Here is a 21,308-nt window from a genome sequence, read left to right on the forward strand (position 1 = left end):
TGTCGGATGATACGCTCGCCGCGCCGACGGCCAAGACAGATTGCGTAATCATCACACACTAGCTACACGTGGACGAACGACCGAGGTCTTGCTTTCACTAATGACAGTTTGTCTTGTTTGAAAGAAGAACAATATGGCAGCTAATACATTCGCCGCTTCCCTTGTCGGTGTGTTAGATAAAAGGATTGACAATTCAGCACACACTTCATGGGATATCAATAAGATAGGAGGGAAACCGGCAAGTATATTTACAGCATATAGTTTGTGTTGGCCCACATGTTGAAATCTGTGTAGTGTTGTCTATTTTTGCTATTTTTAGTATTTCCACATCAGTGTCGATCAAAATAAAGCATATGGCCTTTTTTAATCAAATAAAAAAAGGGGACTCCGGGTTGGGGAGGTAACGGCCGAGAACACAAAAGTATAACCAATTTCTGAAAGCACAGAACAACAAAACTTCAAAGTTTTGGTTTTTCTTCCCAAATCATAATCTTGCACAGAAGTGAGAAGGTGTAGACCCTATTGCGTGTTACGGACACTTGGAAATTTGATAATGATTAAATTCAATTGATTTGATAATGACGTCAGAAGTGTAGATACAGTCAACAGGTTAATGAATTTACATTTGGTCGATGAGGGCGTTTTTCCAACGAACTGCAAAATTCTTGCATGTAGGAAGTTTGAAGACTGCCCAAATCACCATCAATTTTGGCTGATTGAGGCCCAATTGCTATTTAACTAAATGTCGTTATTCATTCTATGTACATCTAGACCCATTATCAACGACCAAAATGAGTACTGGAAAACAGTAGTATGATACCATCAAATGCATCACTATTAAAGCATTTTAAGCACCATCGTGAGCTCTGCTGTTATATATTTTGTTCATTGACTGTCATCATTTGCTATATGAAATAGATACATAATCAAATCGTCACGTGACACACTTGCTGTTTGTATATTCTAAACACTGTTTTCCAGGACTCATTTTGGTCATTAACGGATTAAAGGGCTTAGAGTGAATGACGACAACAATCAGGTTTTCAGAAAAAATTAGTATAGATGAGGTTTTACATCAATTGGTCTAAATGGTGATCAAATTATTAAGAAGCAGCTAGAGAAGGAGAGAGAGATGGCTCTTAGTCTTAGTTACATGTACAGTATCAGTTTTTAGTTCATTCTTCTTCTCTTTTTTTTCATTTTCATTGGTAGATCCATGTACATGGGCATGTACTTTATTTTAGTGCATAAAATATTGTATAAGTTTTAATTGGTAATGACCTATTGCTCAACTTAACTTAATTTGACAAGATTTTTTTTTTTTTTTCTTCTTTTTTTTTGCCACTGTTTCATTCTGCAGGACTGGATGATTAGCCGCACCCCTCACCCAAGGTGTGAAGCTTGTCAAAGTATGTTGACCCACGTGACCCAGCTGTACTGCCCTCTTGATGGTTCTCTTTACCACAGAACGATTTACGTCTTCACCTGTCTGACCAGTCAGTGCCAACAACATTCATACAGGTTGGTTTGCATACTGTCAAGTGTGCAGACAACACACTGTACACATGGTAGTTTTGATTGAAATCCATGGAAATAGCGATTCTGTGTTATGGTTATGGAACTTCCTGTTTTACTTATTAATGATATTAAAAACCTCACGTTGGTACAATCCTCTCCCCCTTCAACATTCTACCATTGAAATTTATAATAGAGTTTGAGAGGGGGTACTTCAAATTCTGAAACATTATGATTTACTTATGATAATAAAAACCTCATGTTGGTGCAATACCCACCCCTTTCAACATTCCACCAATTTGAATACTCATTCAGAATGGTGAAAACTGCAATTGGGTGTATGATAGAATTAGGAACACGACTGACTTGCTTGTACATGTATGCATGTATGCCATGTTATGTTATGATTTTATCTGATTTCTAAGTCCTCATACCCGATCAGCTTTACTGATCCCTTCAACTATGATAGTGACTAAAATGATATCAAAATGTAATAAAAATGAACTCACCATCACCCTTCCAATCCTTCCATCTTATCCAAATCCAGTTTCAGGGTGTTCAGGACTCAGAAACAAGCCAAAAATAACTCTGCTGACACTGGACGGCAGTCAGCCATCCCTGTACAGGCGCCAGTCAATGGTGCTGTGACCTTTGACACAGACTGGTGTGATGATGCTGATGACTGGGGTGATGAGGACGAGGCCGGAGGTGATGAAGGTGGCTTGGATGATGCTATGAATCAGTTGGGCATTGTCAAGGAGAAATCATTAGTAGCTGTGGAGGTAGGTTTTGATAATCAGACTTCCTTTGTGACACGCATGTTTATTTGTCTCTTATTTGTGACCTTCAAATCTTCACCATTTTTCAAATGGCAAACAAAATGTATATTTTTCATATTTTGATTTTAGTACCCTTTTCCACTATTTATTTCGACACTACAGATGTTCCTTTGGATCAACCAAAACTTGCAAGCCTTGAAAATATGGGCTCTGGTTAAATATGATAAGCTGGGAGGAACACTAGATGTCAGCCAGCAATTTTTTTTTAAACCATCATTTGGTTCTTAGACCCTTTTAAGTGAAGAACTTATCATAGACTATATGAGATGAGAATTCATTGTCTCATCACACCATTGTTTTAATGATGCGTTGGGTTGAATCTAAGTTTCCTATTTTCAACTGGGACTCGCTATCATACCATCTCCTTTATAATGAATGTTGTGTGCCCTTCCCCTTTCAGGCCTCATGTCATCAGACTCCTGTCGTAACAGTAGACACCAGCGCTATGACCCAGTCCAATACTGATGAACTGGAGCAGGGTCTTGGGCACCTCAGCCTGCATCCAACAGATCCCTCCTCCTCCTCACATCCAGTGGAGCCTTTATCTACAAAGCCAGTGTCTGCCTGGACAGAAATGGTTTCTGAACCCCTTGCAAATGGTGAGAGTGTTCCAGAACTTGTCTCCTTCTTCATCAATGTCTTTGACGAGCCTTCAGCGATGAGTGAAGATCTGCTGTCTCACGAGCATCGGTTGATGAGGGAATACCAAGAGAGGGAGGGAGTCTCATTATCCGAATGGCAGGAGGATGCTCATGGTAAGAGGTAGGAATGTCGATGATTTTGGCTTAAATAGGTGTCTTACTTTTTGAACATGTCTTTGGGGGGAGGAGTGGGTCAAGACATGATCTAAGAATAACCAGTCAGTGGTAATTCCCCCAAAAACATTCAAGATGTTGAGGTAAAACTTTCATGGGCGTATTATTCATTCCAAGAGGCACTGTCTATCTGCCAAGATTTATAACTTTTCATCACTCAATGGTTGAGATGACGCAGTAGAGGTAGAGACACCCCCTCATCCTCCTTGTTTGGCTCCTAACAGGACGTTGAGGAGTATACCGAAGAAGAAGAAGGGAAGGGGCAGAATTTGTTGTCTCTTTGGCCAAGAGACCACCAAAAGAACACCATTTTTTTCAGGATAAGTTGGTCTTTTCGAATTTCCCGTCTGATCTTTGTTAATATTTCTATGGTAAAGCTATCTCTTCCGCTGACACTAATTATAATCTTTTAAGGTCCTAATGAAATATAAAGTTCACTACTATATAATATGGTCTCTCCCTTTCTACTCTTTTCTTTTCAGTGGTAGCGGAGGAGATGGAGGTGGAGGTGAAGGGTACGAGAAGGTCACAGCCAAGCACGGAGACAGAACCTTCCAGAAGTTTGTCAAAAAGATCCAGTCCTGCCCCGAACAGTGTATAAGGTAATCACTTTCAGCAGATAGAGTTAATAGGCATGTTGCTTACCAAGTTCAGAATGTAGAGGGTTGCTGCACAAAAATTATATGTACTAATCTTCGATATGTAGAAATTCTGTTTCTTAATCGTTTTCAATCCCTCTTTGAAAAAGAAAGAAATGCAAGCATACATCATGCTCATATATTGTTTGAACTCACCGTGATTAATATTGTTTTTCCACACCCTCATGGGAATTTCAGATTTCTCCTTCCTTTTCCCTTTCCAAGCATGATATTGGGAACTCTCATATGCTGTGCAGTATTTATCAAACTGTTATAAACTCAGTTTTAAGAGCGTGTGTGTGTGTGTGTATACGTGTAATTGGGTTTTTACAGACGTATATCTAGCAAATATGATAAGTCTGGGGACCGACCTTAGACGTCACCATCCAAAAGACCCGACTCAGTTTCGAACCTGGGTCCAATCAGAATCACTTTGTAGACGAAGACAGAGAGTTGACCACGGACATTCCGCTAGACCAACTTCATCTCTGACGTACCCTTTTTATATTGTGATGATGTTTATATTGTCACTACTAAAAGTCTTGCTCCTGTTCCTTTGGCCTACTACCATAATATTATCAGGTACTGTTACGGTGGGAAGCCTCTTTGGATGACCGACCCCAACCAACAGCAATCAACCAACGTACCAGTCTGTGCTTACTGTGGTAGCAAGAGACACTTTGAATTTCAACTCATGCCTGCTTTATTACCTTCTCTACAGCTACCAGAGCAACCAGGTATTTTACTCTTTTGTGTGTGCCAAGTATTTAAAAAATATATATATATTTCCACTCCCTAATATTCATTACCATCTGTATTCCATCTTCTTTGGCCTTTTGTTGTTCGTTTAATTAAAAAAAAAGCATGGATTGTTGTTATGGTGCCACAGCCAGGGAGGGACAGTTTTGAAGATTAGTATCAAAATTCTTAGAAGATCTATCTACAAGAAATAACAGGAGAAGCGAAGTTTCCACCACTGCAAATTGCATTGCCATAAGGATTTGCTTTTTTTTGTTTTTGCTTTTGTGTGTGTGTGCTGTAGTTGTTGTTGTTTGGGGGGAGGAGGTGGACCAGGCAATCATAGAACTGTTTACCAATACTGTATGTGAAAGTCACCTTTCTTAATTTCTACAGAATTGAATTTTCCTGTTGTCCAAAGGCACTGGTGGTTTTAAAATGCCTCCTTTTTCTCTGTTTTATCCATTCTATGTTACAGCACCACCTATTGACTTTGGTGTTCTTGCAGTCTACACCTGTTCCAGGAGCTGTTGGACAGAAGACTGCAGTGATGTGCTCAGGGAGGAAGCACTCGTCGTTCAGCACGACCCAGACAGTAATGCCATTGTTCAGGCAGAACAAAAGTTGAAACAACTCCAACAGAGTCAAAGATAATTTCAATCTAGCGTGCAATAAATTATATCCTATGTTACATGTTTGGATGAAGCAAGAATTAAAAAAAATGATTGAATAAGGGAAGATACTGATAAGAAGTGCTCATAACATTTTCTCTCACTGAAGACACTTGGTTAATTCTTTACTGCTGCTACAGACATTTCGGTGCCCTTTTTGATGTATGAATCAAATATATATTGTATATCTTTACTTTTCTTCAAAGAATGAACTGTTATCCTTATCTTTTATAATTAAAAGAGAATGTATTGAAAAAGAAGGGGAATAATTTTTTTTTTTTTTTTGGGGGGGGGAGGCATGTTTGTGTGAGGTGAGAAATGTTGAAAGCCAGTGGAAATTAATTGAAAGGAAGAGGAGTGAATTCTAAAGAGAAAAAAGTGTGTACAATTTGAAGAAAAAAAGATGGAAGAGAGTTTGGAAGAGAGGGTAGAGATTACAAGATGGATATCAAAAGAGAGTGAGAATTAGGGGACGGAGATATCTATTGAAAGGGAGGACAGAGACCAAACGAGAAGAGAAGAAAATTAAAAAGGAATAGAGAGATAATAGAATAAGAACAACAGATAAAATGACAGAAGGAACAGAGGGAAATCATGGAATTGGCATATTACACGATTATGAAAAAGCACATGCGCACAAAATAAAGAGGGAAAGAGAGCGAGAGAGAAGGGGGAGAGTTAAAAATATGAGGAATGGCATATCTCTAAAATAGCCTTTCTTAACAAAGGGGGTAACCTCGCTAGTCGTAAGGACCGCTATTCATAACGTGTAACTTCCTATACTTGAAGGACCGCTATTCATAATACATAAAGGGGGCCACTATTCATAAAGGCATAAGGACCGCTATTCATAATTTGAAAAAGCAGTCCTTATGAATAGTGGTCCTTATGAATAGCGGTACTCCTGAAAAGTGGTCCTTATGAATAGTGAGCAGACCCCTAACAAAGTGCCCTACAATATGCAAGAAACAAGGTGAAAAACTGCTTTAAAAAATTCAATAGTTAAAACACACCATGTTTGAATAATAGAATATACATTTTATTAATTTGACTCAAAATCACAAAATATGGGCAGAAATTCTGCAGCATGAGGTGTCCTGTAAATACATTTATAATGAAGGAAACATTGCAAGATTTTATACACACTTTTTTCTTTAAAGTGTACTGATCTAAAAGATGACAAAAACATACATGTCCAGTATAAAACAGAAAGTCTAACAAATAGTAATACTGATATCAAATAATTTAATTTACAACCAATGCATGTTCCATAAAGAGAATTAAATAGAATTCTTAAGGTTTAGTAAGTACCTAAGATATGACTTCATGTATAAGCCAGTTCGTAAATAGCTTCGGAACGCATGACCCCAAAATATCCATAGATCTTTTACACGATGGATACGTCCCACTTGTACACTTCAGAATAATCACTGCCGAAGTGATGGAGGTGCTTCATGAATACCTTTCGATTGCCTCTTGAGAAGAATACTTCCACCTGTGTATCAGACAAATGTACTGTTGTTGCATAAATGAATACTGATTACATTAACTTTCATGAGCACAATACCAGTATTCGTCTCGATAGGTTTTACAATTTGGGAACAAATTACCTCTATCTGAGCTGCCGATGCGCAGATAGTATTTACGAACTGGCTTATTCTCTTATCAAATAAAATTACATTTAATGCCACTAAAAGATAACCAAAAAGGGTAACCCTGTTCGAGAAAAGAACAAATAAAAAAATGAAAACAGAACAAGATTACGACAAAAATTAAGAATATCTCCTGGCAGTAAATGTCATGTGATTTATTCATTAGTCTTAAAGGGCAATCCTACCTTTGTAGAAGATATGTATGAAAGCAGAAATAAAAGGTAAACTGAATGGCAAAAGTTTGAAATAACTTGAGCAATAACAACAAGAGACTTAATATGAATCATTGAACAATGAAATCACCAAATCTATGTAAATCTCAAATTGGCAATTTGGTCAGTGGATTGTGACATAGTCATAGACAACTCTCCTGTTGTGCACTAAAATTATAATGTCTGTTTTTCTCCTAAGTGCCTTCTCCTTTCGGGGCGGTACTCAAATAGACCCTCCTGCAGCATACATTTTGAAAAACTGACATTATACTGGTGGTCCTTCTGTGTGTATGAAACAAATGGGAAAGTTGTCCAGCACAACGCCATAGTTACATTACTTATTTAGCTTTTTAAAATTGCCCATACCTATAGTGGTTTACAAATCAAAAATAATAATAACTGTTTAGTTTTTGTCTGATTTTATTCAAACTCTCACCAGTCTGCATCTCTGGTTGTTTCTGCTTTCTTTTAGAGTAGATGTAGTTGTCTATTGAGGTGGGATTTTCCTTCAGAGGTGCACAAGAATAATTGCACATATATATATTATACATGATCTCATTGCACTGTCATGATCATGAAAATCATTTGAATTGTAAATAATTTGTTTCAAGCTTTAGAACTACATGTAGATGAAATTTACGAGCATTCAAGCAAGGTACATGATATAAATTTTACACAGCATTTGAGTTTGCATGAATGTCTCTATATATATATACATTATATAATAATAATATTCCGCTTTTATGTAGCGCTTAATACAATGTCTCTAAGCGCTTTACAGATATACTATTACCCCGGTCATTGGATTCAGTGCTTACCCGCAAACACTGTGTGCACAATCTCCACTCCCTGGGGAGCATTCCAGCCAGACGTTACTTGACGCTCAAAAACTGTTTGACCAACAATGATGGTCACATCCTACCAGGTACCCATTTAACACCTGGGTGGAGAGTAGCAAGTTCAGGTTAATATCTTGCCAAAGGATAATTAGTGCCGTGTCAGGATTCAAACCCTCGACCTTCGCATCTCCAGTCAAGCGCCTTAAACCACTCGGCCACGACACTCATTACACATACATGTAGCTTATTAATACTCGGTATTCAATGTAAGATTTTTTCAGCAAATGGAAGAAAGAATTTTCACACACAGATATACATCCAACAATAAAATTTACTATACCAGATGAATGAACATGCACTTGACATTACATAATAAATTTAAATTTAAAATATATTCATCTTTTATTATTCAAATGAGATAATACAATAAGTACATACATGATACATGTATGTAAACTGAAAAATCATGCAATAATTAAACACATCTTCAGAATAACTAGTATACTGTATGTTGTACAAAAATACAATGTCACAACATGATTACATAATTCAAGACAATAAACACTGAAATGCCCGTAGCTCCGTACATAGACTTTCAAGCCATAATCGACTCACATGATATGCAACCAAAAAAGATTTAAAGTGCATCACCAAATTTTGTGTGTGAATATATTTTACAATTACAGTCAATTATCTTGCAGCAAAGACAAAGACACAAGCAAGCCTGCACAAAGCATAAGTAAAGGTATTGTTAAGTACGAGTTCATACAAAAAAATGAATGAAAGAATAATTGAATGAATGAATTCAAATCTGAATTCAATAAAACACTGACTGTATACATGTATATATTCGTAGTCCTTAGTTCCAGCAAGAACATTGATTTGGAATTTTTCATAATTCTAAAACTCTTTTGGACTATTCATTTCATGACTTAATGTGTGTGCAAACAAGCCTCAACTGCGCATAGCATAGCCTGCATCGAATACATGTGTACAAATTGACCTTTCAAAACACCTCCCCAGTCTCCACCTTCCATTTTTCCCCTGTTTTTCTTTCATTTTTAACTTGTCTGACTCAGTTTATTGGCTATCATATATATTCTGTTAATTTTGCTTTGACACTGACTCAAATTCTGTCAGGTTTCTGACTTTTTGTGGAATTCATTTTCATGATTACCGGTTCTAGAACTCAAAACTGCATATTTAGAAATGTCAACACAAGAAAATAGGCAACCATAACACCATGCAGCACAACTTCATCAATTATGATATATATCTTATCAACATTCTGGTAGAAATGCATTTACATGCATCTGCACAGCATTTTGAGTGAAGAAAAAAATGGAATGGTATATGAAGTCAGTACTAATTGTACATTTCATGGGGGACAATCTGGTCTAAATAGCAAGTTGATCAGAAAAACAGAACAGAGAAAGTTGATTAAGGCCAAACTCATGCCACAATATATTACATGTATTAGTTCTGACTCTGTTCGCATACAGAACAGAGAAAGGCAACTTGCAAATTGACAATGCGAGTGTGGTGTCTAAGCCTCATACATAATGCTGATGCCTCTAGTCCAATGACCAACTCTCCCATCTCTACGCTTTGTGAGTGAACAAAACAAAGTCTCACATAATACCTGTATGTCCCCCCCCCCCCCCTCTCCACAACATAATTACCCTTCTCTCTCTCGGTGTTGAAAGGGTGCATTTCAGCAACCCTCCCCTGATTTGCCTGTGATTAAACAATCCATACAAAATTTTAAAAATGGCCAAGAAATATGCGTAAATTCATGTTTCATGTGCCCATGAACTAGAGCAATCATAAATGATACCAAACTTGATTAAACTACTTACTACATGAAAGGGGATGTGTTACAAAAAGATTACATAAGTACCTGGCTTTGGAGTATGAGTAATTACTAATCCTAATAATACACAGTGGTGGCATACATGCACATCATTCATCAGTATGAACATTTTTTACCTGAGCAGTATTTTGCAGCATTTTAAATCTTACTTCATATTTGTAGTTAGTATAAGCACTATTTATTTTTTTAAAAATAAATAATAATAATAATAATCTTCCATGAATCAAAATTTTTAAAAAAATTACATGTACATTGTACATGTATTACTATTAAATGATGAAGCCCACCTCAACAATTATATACCGGTAATCACTTTTAATTGCGACTCCATTATAATGATGATTTAATGGGAGTATTTGTGAGTCGGATCACTGTGCACCTCATATGAGCCTTTAGTAGTTCATTACAGAATGAATGCCTAAAAAAAGGTTATAAGGTCACTTAAATTTTTTATGAAATAAAACTTTCACTAAAGTGTAAAAAATTGGCGATTTCCTTTTTAAAAATTCAAAAGCTACATGTATAATGTCCATGTATTAAATCATCTCCACATACATCTTCTTATATAATTGTTAAAAAACAAATCAGCTGCAAAGATATCTTTAAATTAATCAAGTATGAATAAGAAAGATAAGAGTAGGAATGTGCATAAAAACATAAAGGTATTGGTTGGCAAACTACGTACATGTGAATTCTTATATTATATATGGATTGCTTTGGTATGCATTGATATATGCAAATAAATTATTTCAAGGAACTAACTTTAATTTTAGGAAGAGCAGGAGGCTGGACTTACAAAAAAGTAGATTTTGCCTCCAAAATTGATGGCGATATATGACAAATGCTTTACCGGCAAAACCAGAAAGCTTTTTGTACATTAAATGATCACAAATTGTGATTGGTTCAAATTCATAAAAGATTCATACCAGGAAATAATTTAATAACTATGGACACAATTCTTAGTTATTGCAATTTGCTGCAGTTCTTGCAGTGAAAATTCCTCTTGTTTACAAAACATGATAGCTTCAGAGAGAAAGAGCTTCTGGTTTTACTGTCAATTCTTCACCAATGTAATGACATTGATTGTTATTTTGAGAATCGCTCCATGACACAACAACGAAACTGCAGGACGCATTTCGATCGGGTGTGTTTTGAATACCACTTACACTGTCAGCGAAGGAATATTGAATGAAAGGCCTGGGGCTGAGTCACTGCGATCCCATCCTCGTCCTGCCGTTCTGCTGACACTGGTGGTGGTTGTTCATCTCCTTCAGGGACCTGTGACTGGCGATGTCCGCAGGGAGCTTGCACCACTCGCAGGACTCCTTCCACAGGGCCACCTGCAGCTTCCTGTCGTAGGTGAGGCTGCTGGACGCGATCGAGCCACAGTTGTCAAGGTAACAACCTCCAACGCCTTCCATCTCGTCCGACAGAGCAGCATAGATGGTTGTGGCGCTGCCTTTCTCAATGGTCTATCGAAAGAAAAAGGGAAAAACATAAAGCATTTTGTTGTACAGTGAAACCCGTCTATAAAGCTACCCAAGGGAGACAAGAAAAGCGGTCTTTAAAGGCAGGTGGTCTTTGTAGACAGGTGCCTATAGTACATGTTTCAATGAGAAACCATTTTCAAGGGAAACAAAAAATCTGGTCTTTGTAGACAGGTGGTCTTTGTATGCAGGTGGTTACTGAAGCAGGTTTGACAGTACATGTATTTCCACTGAGGTACTTCTTTTTTTAAAGATAAGGTTGAACTCTATTCATGCACTTGCTTTGTGATCAAAACCATCCGGGCACGATCGGAAATGGTTTATCATGTAGCACATGAGAATTGGTGGGTTTTGGAACTGTCAATGTAAGAAATGAAGTCAGTCCTGCTGAAAATCGCATGCATTGTACACAGAATCGGGATTGTATGGCACGTGGCATGACAGCTTGGTCCAAACATTTCAGTTCTTTCTTGTCCTATTTTGACCTGAAGAGTACTCTTTTACAATGGGGCATTTTTCAAGGAAATTCTTCACACTGACATTTTTTTTTTAAAAGGGAAAAGCTCACAAAATTATATTTTCACCTATCCTAGAACTTAACTTTTCTCTTTAACCCACTGAATCATTAGGATTCATGTAACTTGGTCCAGGAGCTATGGAAGATCTGTGACTGTGTTTACTACGAAATCAAATATTATCTGACACATCGTAGCTAAAACATCGGCAAATACAATTTGACACACAAATATTACTGGATTTTAGCTAAACTTTTTGGTAAAATGCATTGAACCCCCCCCCCCCCCCTCTAAAAAGGGACTTGATTAAATGATTCTCTATCTGTGTACAGAGCATACACATGTAAGACCAAACAAAATTAAGTATTTATCTATGAGACTGGCACTCAAGGTACATGATACTATTAATATGATTACACATGTACAACTGTTTTGTCAGGAAAATAATCTTCCTCTTATTTCACCCCTTCTCTGTCATTTTTGGATTCATTCACGTCTTTCATTTCACTACAATCTCACTCTACTACCAGTAATGATAATCGATCAATCTCTGATCTTGAATTCAATCCAACTCAATTTACAAGGCATGTAGTAAAACAAACGAAATAACCCCAAAACACGACCGATCCACTTCTTTTTTTGCTGTACAAAGTTCAGCCTAATGTGGAAAAAACAAATAATAAAAACAAGAGCACCTCTACAACTGCTCTGCAATATCACTCAAGTAAATATTATGAATGCAGTTTGGCCTATGATCCGTTACGATAACATCACATCACGTACTGAGGTACCAGAATAGGATCAAGGATACACAACTCTGTTTGCTAAACTTTGCTTGGATAACAAAATTGAACCTTGACCTGATAATACTTGTACAATGGTATTGTTTGACAGTTGAGATGAAGGACCGTTCAAAGTCTAACTCATTGTCCATTTAATCACTGTTATTGCCTATTGGGCATACGTCCAACAAAACAAGTATGTGGCATATTATTTAAATGTAATTCACTATCTAATCAGATTCAAGTAATATACATCTGATAGCTTATAAATTGTGTTATCCAAATAAACATTACACATATAACTTGTTATGAAATGCGAACGAAATTGAAGATCGAACTGACTATCACGTACGATGCTGAAGGCTTATCTTAAAGGTAAAGACCAGTATTGGCAACGCCCCAATTTCAAAAAATGAAATGGAAGCTCTCATTACCAATCATGTGAAAGAATATGTTTTGACTAATACATGATGATAAAAAATTTGCCGGGAAACCGCCTACTAATTCATATATTTGGTAAATTTAATTCTCTCATGGTCTGGTGAGAGAGATAGGGTAGTCCCATATACATCTTTCTGTGTATAGTGCTTGTAACTTTACGAAGAATGGGCCAAATTTCTTATCATTTTGATGATTCCAGAACCTTGCAGATGCTAGATGCTAGATGATCAACCTTTTCTGATCGATTCCACAACGTTTCTTTCACAATGCAATCGCATGACCATTACTGGTCTTTACCTTTAATGACATATATGCTATGTTACTAGAAAAAAAATGTGGGAAAAGGGTACAGAAACAGCAATATCTCTCCATTTAAACATATCTTATAATAAGATAAACTTCTTATGAATAATCAATAGTTATGAAAGTATTTCTGTCAAATACGCAATGTCATTCTCCAAAAGAAATAAAAACAGAGCAAATTTCTCTTAACCATAAATAGTAAATGCACATGTACAAGTCTCTATAAATGTTGATTCCATGTACATACAATGTATGGAATGTACACATAATCATTAAATTTGAGAGTTATTACAGTATTAGGAAGTAAAATGAAGACTCAAAACATACATGTACAAGGGATCTAGATTTAGATTTGAATGCGTCACATCCATAATCCATTTACATTAAAAGCTGGAAGAATACACTCAAAGCATTGATTATTAGCATCATTCCCCGAACTGAATTGAAAGAAAACAAACTCACATGTACACACCCATTTGGAAAAGGACATATTCTGCTGATCAATTAATTTATAAACAGGAAATTGTTCTATTCACAGTTTAGAAACTGGTAACAGGATGTGAAAATAGGATAACACCAGCAGAATGACCATGGGATTAAACTTGGGATCTCCTCCCACATCCTTTAAACTAAATACATACCGGTATGCTCTAAATGACAATAAATAACTATAACACACTATGAACATGTCGAACAAAGAAAGCGGACAAAATAAACAGTTCCTCGGGTAGACAAAAGAACATCCCTTCACTGCTATTATGTAAAAAGTGAATATGTATGTGACACCTGTTCTACACATTTTTACATAATAGCAGTGAAGGGATGTTCCTTTGTCTACCTGAGGGACTTTATATTTTGTCCGCTTTCTTTGTCAGTCATATTCATAGTGACAGTCACTGCACTACAAACGTATAAAAGGGCAACTCCATTCTAACATGTAAAAGTGCAGCTTGGAAGGAGTATGAAGTGATGTATGTGAAAGCACAAAGTCCCTTGCGGCCGGGGTCGAATTCTTGCTTAAAGCCCCTCCGCACTAGTTTGGCCAGGAGGGATTAGACCTCCCTGCATGGTCATCAAATCAGCTCTCAGTTAACATAAGAAAAAGGGGATCATGGGGACCAATGGTCACCGCTAAGGCATTGTTTGCTAAATAGAGGGTGCGAGTAGCTACAGTATAAGTAGTGCAGTGTTGCTTTAAGGGTACCTTAAAGGGCTCTCCATTTATTAGATGACCTCTGGTGCAATCTAAACCATATTTTGAGGCATTTTCATACAAACATATTTCATGACTACTTTTTAAAAATTATTTTGTGAGAGAACAAATTTAAAACCAGTCATTATCTGTCCCTGTTACTTGTTAAAACACCTTGTGTACCACCAAATACCCCAGACTTTCCCCAAGACCGAGCGTGAAACTAAAATCTGGCTACCTACCCAAATCAGACCTAGCTGAGAGACAACAATCTTGGCCATCTGAATGAGCGGATGCATATTCTGATAGAGCTGTGAGCCGACTACGCCTGGATGTAGGCTGTTGACCGTGACCCTGCGACTGGCTCGGTAGATGCGACGCTGGAGCTCTTGGGTGCCCAAGACAACGGCTAGTTTGCTGTCGGCATAGGCCTTGTAAGGGGAATACTCTTTCTTTGGCATACTACAAAAAGCAAAAAACAATTGTATGATTCATTAAAATCGTAACCATTATGCACATGTCATGTACTATATATGTGTTTTAAACTTTAAATCATTTTCTTCTGAAAACCCTCGACTAAAATGCAAAATATACATATTTCAAAATCTTTGAATAAGCTGCATATCTGTTCAGCCCCGAGTGAGTTGGAAAATTTAGATATGAAAAAAAGGGTTTACCACATAAAAAGATTTCACCTTTTGTTTTGAACACATCATATTGAAAACAATATCTAAAATAAATATGGTCATCCGGAATACTTGCATTTATCCCTTTATCATGGTTTCTCTAAACATCTGTTTCGATCAAATCATAATTTCATAATCTTTTCATCCTCAATCCATCACTCAGATTTCACACATGAAGCATGAATAGACTTCCAAGAGTCCCAATCAAGTTTTGAGCTGCTCTTTCATTATCTACCCGAGTGTTCACAATTTAACAACCTTTTATATCTAGGCTTTACACTGTACACAATTCCACTGTTAAAGGGACAAAGACTGAGTATTGTTACCCTTTTTTTTAAATAAATTGCTGAAAAGTTAACACTTTAGTCTTACAATAATAGCAATAACAGTGAACAATTACCAAAAGTTCAAAAGAAGTGATGATATGAAGATTTTTCGAGGGGTGGAATTATCAAGGATCGTTTGCTGCGATGCCCTTTTCACAAGCCCAACTGCCCCTTCTAAAATGAAAATGCTTCAGGTCACATCAGCCATGCCAATTTACTATCATAATGAATATTTTTGAAAGGTGAAACCATGGGAAGGAGGGGGTGTGGGAATGAGACGTATCTGTCCCTCTGACTTTCCATAGTGGCCTGTCCCCCCTGCCCCCCCCCCAAAAAAAAAAGTGGATTACAACATTCTTTCAAGGCTTGCAGACTTACATTTTTGGCAAATGTGAAGCGTCCATCCAGCCCCCGAAGTGGGCAATGGAAGAAACGTTGATGATCTTTGCATAGCTCCTAGAGTGAGCCGAGTTGTGCAGTTTATCCAACAGGAGTCTCATTAAGAGGTAGTGGCCGAGGTAGTTGACCTGAAACTGCAGTTCAAAGTCATCTGCCGTCTTGTGGTACGGAGTCATCATGACCCCGGCTTCAGAAGACATTGATGAAGAAATGGACGACAAGTTCAAAAATTACAAGCGAATAAAAACAACAACAGTTCTGACCAACAACATTGATGACGTCTACAATGACAATGACACTTACATGTGTATGATCAGGAGAAGGCCACTGCTTCATTGTGGGTGCAGTAATGAGCCAAAATGCAAAGACTGGCACTCGATCTACTCAACTTTAAAAATGATGATGGGATTACAAAGACAATAGTCTGAGGCCCAATTCTTCCCCTGTTGAATGGATCTTAGACCCAGGGGAAGGTTAGTTGAGTACAGACCAAAGAGTGTGCAAGTCTCATTGAAGGCCTACCGGTAGTCAGTATGGACTCCTGTTGACAAGAATTTTGTTCAACCTATTGCCAACTGGAAATGGATGGTTCCTACAAGCATTTAAACCTATACTGGAAATTGGGAATGATAGTATTCAGTAGTCTGCGGGTTAAACTAAACAGTGACCATTCAAACGCTTACCATTATTGACTATAATGTGTAGAGGTAGTTTCGAATTAAGAAATGTTTCAGCAAAGTCCCGAACCGACTGGAGGGAAGACAGATCCAGTGGTATCCACTCCACGCGAGCTAAGGCATTTTCCTTTTTTATGACCTGAATTGCCTTTTTTGCATTCTCGGCATGAGGAGAACCTTCAATCAGCAATGATAATAAATACAAAAGAAAAGAATAGGTGTTTAGTTATTAAAGATTTGGAATATGAGCTCAATTATTATTTACTTAAATTAGTACAGGTACATGTATTACAAAGAAAGGACACATTTTTGGTAAGCATGACTTACGCCCAGTTTCAACTCAAGTCTTTATCCAGTAGAGTAGACCATGAATTCCCCCCCCCCCCCTTCGAAAATCAACTGTACTTTCTGCAGAGTTGTTGTGGCCCACTGTGGTTCACATGGTTCACAGTTCCAAGTTATGCCAAAGCACTAATGTCCTTTGGCAAGGCATTAGTCTACATTTGCCACTCTCCAACCAGGTTTAGAAAGTGGGTACTTGACAAGAATGTATTCCTTTAAATGCTTGGAGCACCATATGGCACCTTGGCTTAATCCAAGATAATAGTACTTCGAGCATCCCCTGGGATTGATGTACAAACACGTGTGCAATATAAATGTAGCTAGCTACATGTATGTAATTATTATCATTCAACAAAACTTGTTACTTACCAATTATTACTTGTATTCCTTTTCTGCAGAATGCCTTTGCCGTTTCCAGACCAATGCCAGATGCTCCACCAGTTACTATGGCAACTTTTCCATCATGCCTTGAGATGTCTAAGGAAGATAAAGAAAAGGAAAAAAAAGAAAAGAAAGGAGTTTGTTAACCCATTGCCTATGCGAACCTGGTGGCTCCTGTAATAAAGGCCAGGCTTTCTATGGGAATAATAGACTTTAGCAGTCAATATATCAACTTGTGACCAGGGCACGATAACAATAACTGGTGTTGGAGGGTAAAACAATGATCAACTGCAATGCAGAATGTTAGAACCTATGTTTTTAATATTTTTCACATATTTATTAGTTTCTGATTGTGGGCAGCAGATTATATATTCCAACAATGGTTAGAAATTTCAGGGAATTTGAGAGTTCATTCCAAGATTCTTTATATTTTTCTTTTCTTCAGTTGTGGAAACACACAGTTCATGCCTTCATTCATGGTTCACATTTGTGTGAATGGGCGATTATGAACCCTTAAATGTACATACATGTACCGGTAGTTAGACTTAACATTAGACTTAGAGCCGAGGGTTTATTTTCTGGAAATCGGCATCTGGTTGCTGCAGTATAATCTCTCCACGTAGGTGGGTAAGAAAACCAAGCCTGTAACCAACGCCTAGGCTTAGCTCAGAAAAAATTTCTGGAAATCGGCATCTGGTTGCTGCAGTATAATCTCTCCACGTAGGTGGGTAAGAAAGCCAAGCCTGTAACTAACGCCTAGGCTTAGCTCAGAAAAATCAGTCCATTTCATTCGGAATATTGTATGTTCTGAATTTTGTGGAGCTACATCGGCTTCATCGTATCACTCTACAAACTAGGAGTTGGACTAACTCAGCCCAGCATCAAAATTTCAATAACGGTCAGTTTTTGCAGGTTTGGGGTTAGGTTTGGGGTTAGGTTTGGGGTTAGGTTTGGGGTTAGGATTAGGTGTAGGGTTAGAGTTAGGGTTAGGGTTAGGGTTAGAGTTAAGGTTAGGATTATGGTAAAGTGACAAAAACTGACTGTTTTTGCAGCTGGGCCAAGCTTTCTTTGCTCCGAGTTAGCAGTAGGGGCGCTGGTCCGAGAATGAGGATCGTCCTCACCCAGGACCAAAATCCAGTTGAAACCAATTGGAGCAAAACCAATTGAAACCAGTTGCCAACTGGTTTCAATAGGGAAATTGGAACAACTGGTTCCAATTGAAACCAGTTGAAACCAATTGCCAACTGGTTCCAATTGAAACCAATTGCCAACTGGTTCCAGTTGCCTAACTGGTTTCAACTGGAACCAATTGTTCCAATTTCCCTATTGAAACCAGTTGGCTTCAACTGGTTTCAACTGGTTTCAATTGGTTTCAATTGGATCCAATTGAAACTTACAGATGGCATAAACTTAATTAGTTATGAGTTAATTAGCTCTTGCACTAATTATCGCTCATGTCAACACAGAAACATTGTTATATGTGTCTACATTAAGTACAATGTAAAGGGCATTATAATATGCAGACCATATAATATACTTAACAAGGAAGGCATTGCCATTATATATGTTTGTATTTGATGTATTTTGTACATGGTTAGTGTTTTACTAATCAACTTTTAATCTGTGTAATTACAAAAATATATTACTAATGAACATGCTTATCATTGCTAATTAATCTTTATATTTATCTAAAACAAATGCATTACTTGCAAATGAAAACCAATTAATAAGTACATTGTAAATCAAAATAAATTACATAAAACATTGATCTTCACACAAGCATATAATATGCAAATTAACTGGTTTCAATTGGATCCAGTTGGGTTACTGGAAATATTTCCAATTGGAACCAATTGGGTAACTGGAAATGAATTCTAACTGGAACCAGTTGGGTAACTGGAAATTACTTCTAACTGGAAATGAATGCTAACTGGAACCAATTGGGTAACTGGAAATGAATTCTAACTGGAACCAGTTGGGTAACTGGAAATGACTTCTAACTGGAAATGAATGCTAACTGGAACCAGTTGGGTAACTGGAAATGACTTCTAACTGGAACCAGTTGGGTAACTGAAATGAATTCTAACTGGAACCAGTTGGGTAACTGGAAATGACTTCTAACTGGAAATGAATGCTAACTGGAACCAGTTGGGTAACTGGAAATGACTTCTAACTGGAAATGAATGCTAACTGGAACCAGTTGGGTAACTGGAAATGAATTCTAAATGGAATCAGTTGGGTAACTGGAAATGAATTCTAACTGGAACCAATTGGGTAACTGGAAATGACTTCTAACTGGAAATGAATGCTAACTGGAACCAGTTGGGTAACTGGAAATGACTTCTAACTGGAACCAGTTGGGTAACTGGAAATGAATGCTAACTGGAACCAGTTGGCCACTGGAAATGAATTCTAACTGGAACCAATTGAGTAACAGGAAAATCATCTTAATGTTTCCAGTTGAACTTCTAACTGGAACCAGTTGGGTAACTGGAAATGACTTCTAACTGGAACCAATTGAGTAACTGGAAAAATTACCTTACTGGTTCCAGTTGCACTTCTTATTGGTTTGAACTGGAAATGAGTACCCATAACAATATTTTCCAGTTCGGCAATTGGTTTCAACTGGAAATTTTCTATTCCAATTGAAACCAATTGAAACCAATTGAAACCAGTTGAAACCAATTGAAACCAGTTGGAGATTTCAACTGGTTTCAATTGGATTTTGGTCCTGGGCATAAACAAGGATATCCTCATAAACGAAGACAAAATGTGTCCTCAAAAATAAGGGTCGTCTGCATTTTCGAGGACGTTTTTTTTCATCGGCGCTCTGGGGGTTTCATGTTACAGAACGGCCCGCTGGCGATGCCAAAAATGGATTCCCCGGGGGAAAATAACCCTAGTTGTCCGTCTACTTTTATGGGTTGTCCGTCTTCCCAAGGATTTATTGCTCATAATGTGAAGGTCTCTGTACAAAGTCAATGTAAATTGCATCAAGAAAATCATTGCAGAATCCGTTTTTTGCATCGCCAATGCGCCGATCAAAAATATGAAACATCTGCAAAAATGCAGACGGTCCTTATTTTTGAGGACGCATCGGTCAGTGTTAAAGAAGACGATCCTCGTTTATGAAGACGATCCTTATTCTCGGACCAGCGCCCCTACTGGTTAGCCCGGATTCTCTACAAAACAATGATGTAATAAAACTCCTAGTCTAGGTCTAACTCTATAAGCAGACAGATTGTTCAGTCTAGTATAATGCTAGCCTGTGGATGGCAACGCAGCCTATGGTCTGGATAGCAAACCACCCCTCCCCACAGACCTGCCTCCCCAGCCCTCCTTCTCAAGATCAAGCCTCTCCATTGCAGTCTCTCCACTCCTTAGCTTGGCACAGCTCAGCGGCTTACCGCTCCGTTCGGTATAGGTGACCAGCCCATGGCCATGCACGTCACGGAGACACTGCGTGAATATAGTAAAGTGTCCTCACCTTCGGGCTTTTTGTGGCCTCTCAGAAGCTGACGAATAGTTGCAAATATTGCAATACCATAAAGAACAATCATGTAAAACGTCTGCCTCCACCACTCCATGCCGTTATCCGCATAATTCAAACAAAATTCTCAGATCAAGTCGACATTCCTCGCGCACCTGGGCTGTGGAGTATAATTGTTGTTCCTGTACTATACATATCACATGGCAAAGTCACATGTCACAACATTGGTTTTCGCACGCGCACGCGCACTCGACTCCGAATGAAAAACAGGGCGAGGCAGCCGAGGAGAGGGAAGGGGGATTACACCTATAAGACAAACCCTCATCCCTCTATACTCCTTCTTTTTCTTTAAATTCTTAACTGAATTCATTGTTATTGTTAATGAATTTCTGTATGCAATATAATACAAACCCCAAAATATATAGCTCTATAATTATATTTGTACACCTATAAGAAACACCCCTAGCTCATCCCTCGACTCCTTCCCCCACTCAT

At 37.8% G+C, this 21,308-nt stretch overlaps 2 protein-coding genes across 2 annotated transcripts; one reads left to right on the forward strand and one right to left on the reverse strand.

Moving 5' to 3' along the window:
- Nucleotides 1-16: 16 nt before the first annotated feature.
- On the forward strand, nucleotides 17-5,473 carry LOC576484 (programmed cell death protein 2-like). The gene is made up of 7 exons (XM_776791.5): nucleotides 17-238; nucleotides 1,361-1,521; nucleotides 2,063-2,297; nucleotides 2,755-3,116; nucleotides 3,652-3,771; nucleotides 4,390-4,544; nucleotides 5,024-5,473. The coding sequence occupies exons 1-7, from the start codon at nucleotides 134-136 to the stop codon at nucleotides 5,197-5,199; spliced, it is 1,314 nt and encodes a 437-aa protein (XP_781884.3). The 5' UTR covers nucleotides 17-133; the 3' UTR covers nucleotides 5,200-5,473.
- A 760-nt stretch (nucleotides 5,474-6,233) lies between these two features.
- Nucleotides 6,234-21,034, reverse strand: LOC576566 (dehydrogenase/reductase SDR family member on chromosome X). The gene is made up of 6 exons (XM_776864.5): nucleotides 20,811-21,034; nucleotides 17,312-17,419; nucleotides 16,607-16,777; nucleotides 15,903-16,110; nucleotides 14,755-14,974; nucleotides 6,234-11,264 (listed from the first exon to the last, which is right to left on the reverse strand). Exons 1-6 carry the CDS (start codon nucleotides 20,908-20,910, stop codon nucleotides 11,001-11,003), a joined length of 1,071 nt encoding a protein of 356 aa, XP_781957.1. The 5' UTR covers nucleotides 20,911-21,034; the 3' UTR covers nucleotides 6,234-11,000.
- Nucleotides 21,035-21,308: the final 274 nt, after the last annotated feature.

The sequence above is a fragment of the Strongylocentrotus purpuratus genome, unplaced genomic scaffold (genome assembly GCF_000002235.5).
Source record: "Strongylocentrotus purpuratus isolate Spur 01 unplaced genomic scaffold, Spur_5.0 spur5_scaffold_11, whole genome shotgun sequence".
Taxonomy (NCBI): domain Eukaryota; kingdom Metazoa; phylum Echinodermata; class Echinoidea; order Camarodonta; family Strongylocentrotidae; genus Strongylocentrotus; species Strongylocentrotus purpuratus.

What these genes read in the sequence shown, in the direction of transcription:
- LOC576484 (XM_776791.5), top strand. Translation starts at nt 134, where the DNA reads ATGGCAGCTAATACATTCGCCGCTTCCCTTGTCGGTGTGTTAGATAAA. An exon ending in TGCCAACAACATTCATACAG is followed by an intron (nt 1,522 to 2,062) that starts GTTGGTTTGCAT and finishes ATCCAAATCCAG; the next exon opens with TTTCAGGGTGTTCAGGACTC. An exon ending in ACAGCTACCAGAGCAACCAG is followed by an intron (nt 4,545 to 5,023) that starts GTATTTTACTCT and finishes TCTATGTTACAG; the next exon opens with CACCACCTATTGACTTTGGT.
- LOC576566 (XM_776864.5), bottom strand. Translation starts at nt 20,910, where the DNA reads ATGGAGTGGTGGAGGCAGACGTTTTACATGATTGTTCTTTATGGTATT. An exon ending in GCTTCACATTTGCCAAAAAT is followed by an intron (nt 14,975 to 15,902) that starts GTAAGTCTGCAA and finishes TGCTTTTTGTAG; the next exon opens with TATGCCAAAGAAAGAGTATT. An exon ending in CTCAGCTAGGTCTGATTTGG is followed by an intron (nt 11,265 to 14,754) that starts GTAGGTAGCCAG and finishes TTCTTTCGATAG; the next exon opens with ACCATTGAGAAAGGCAGCGC.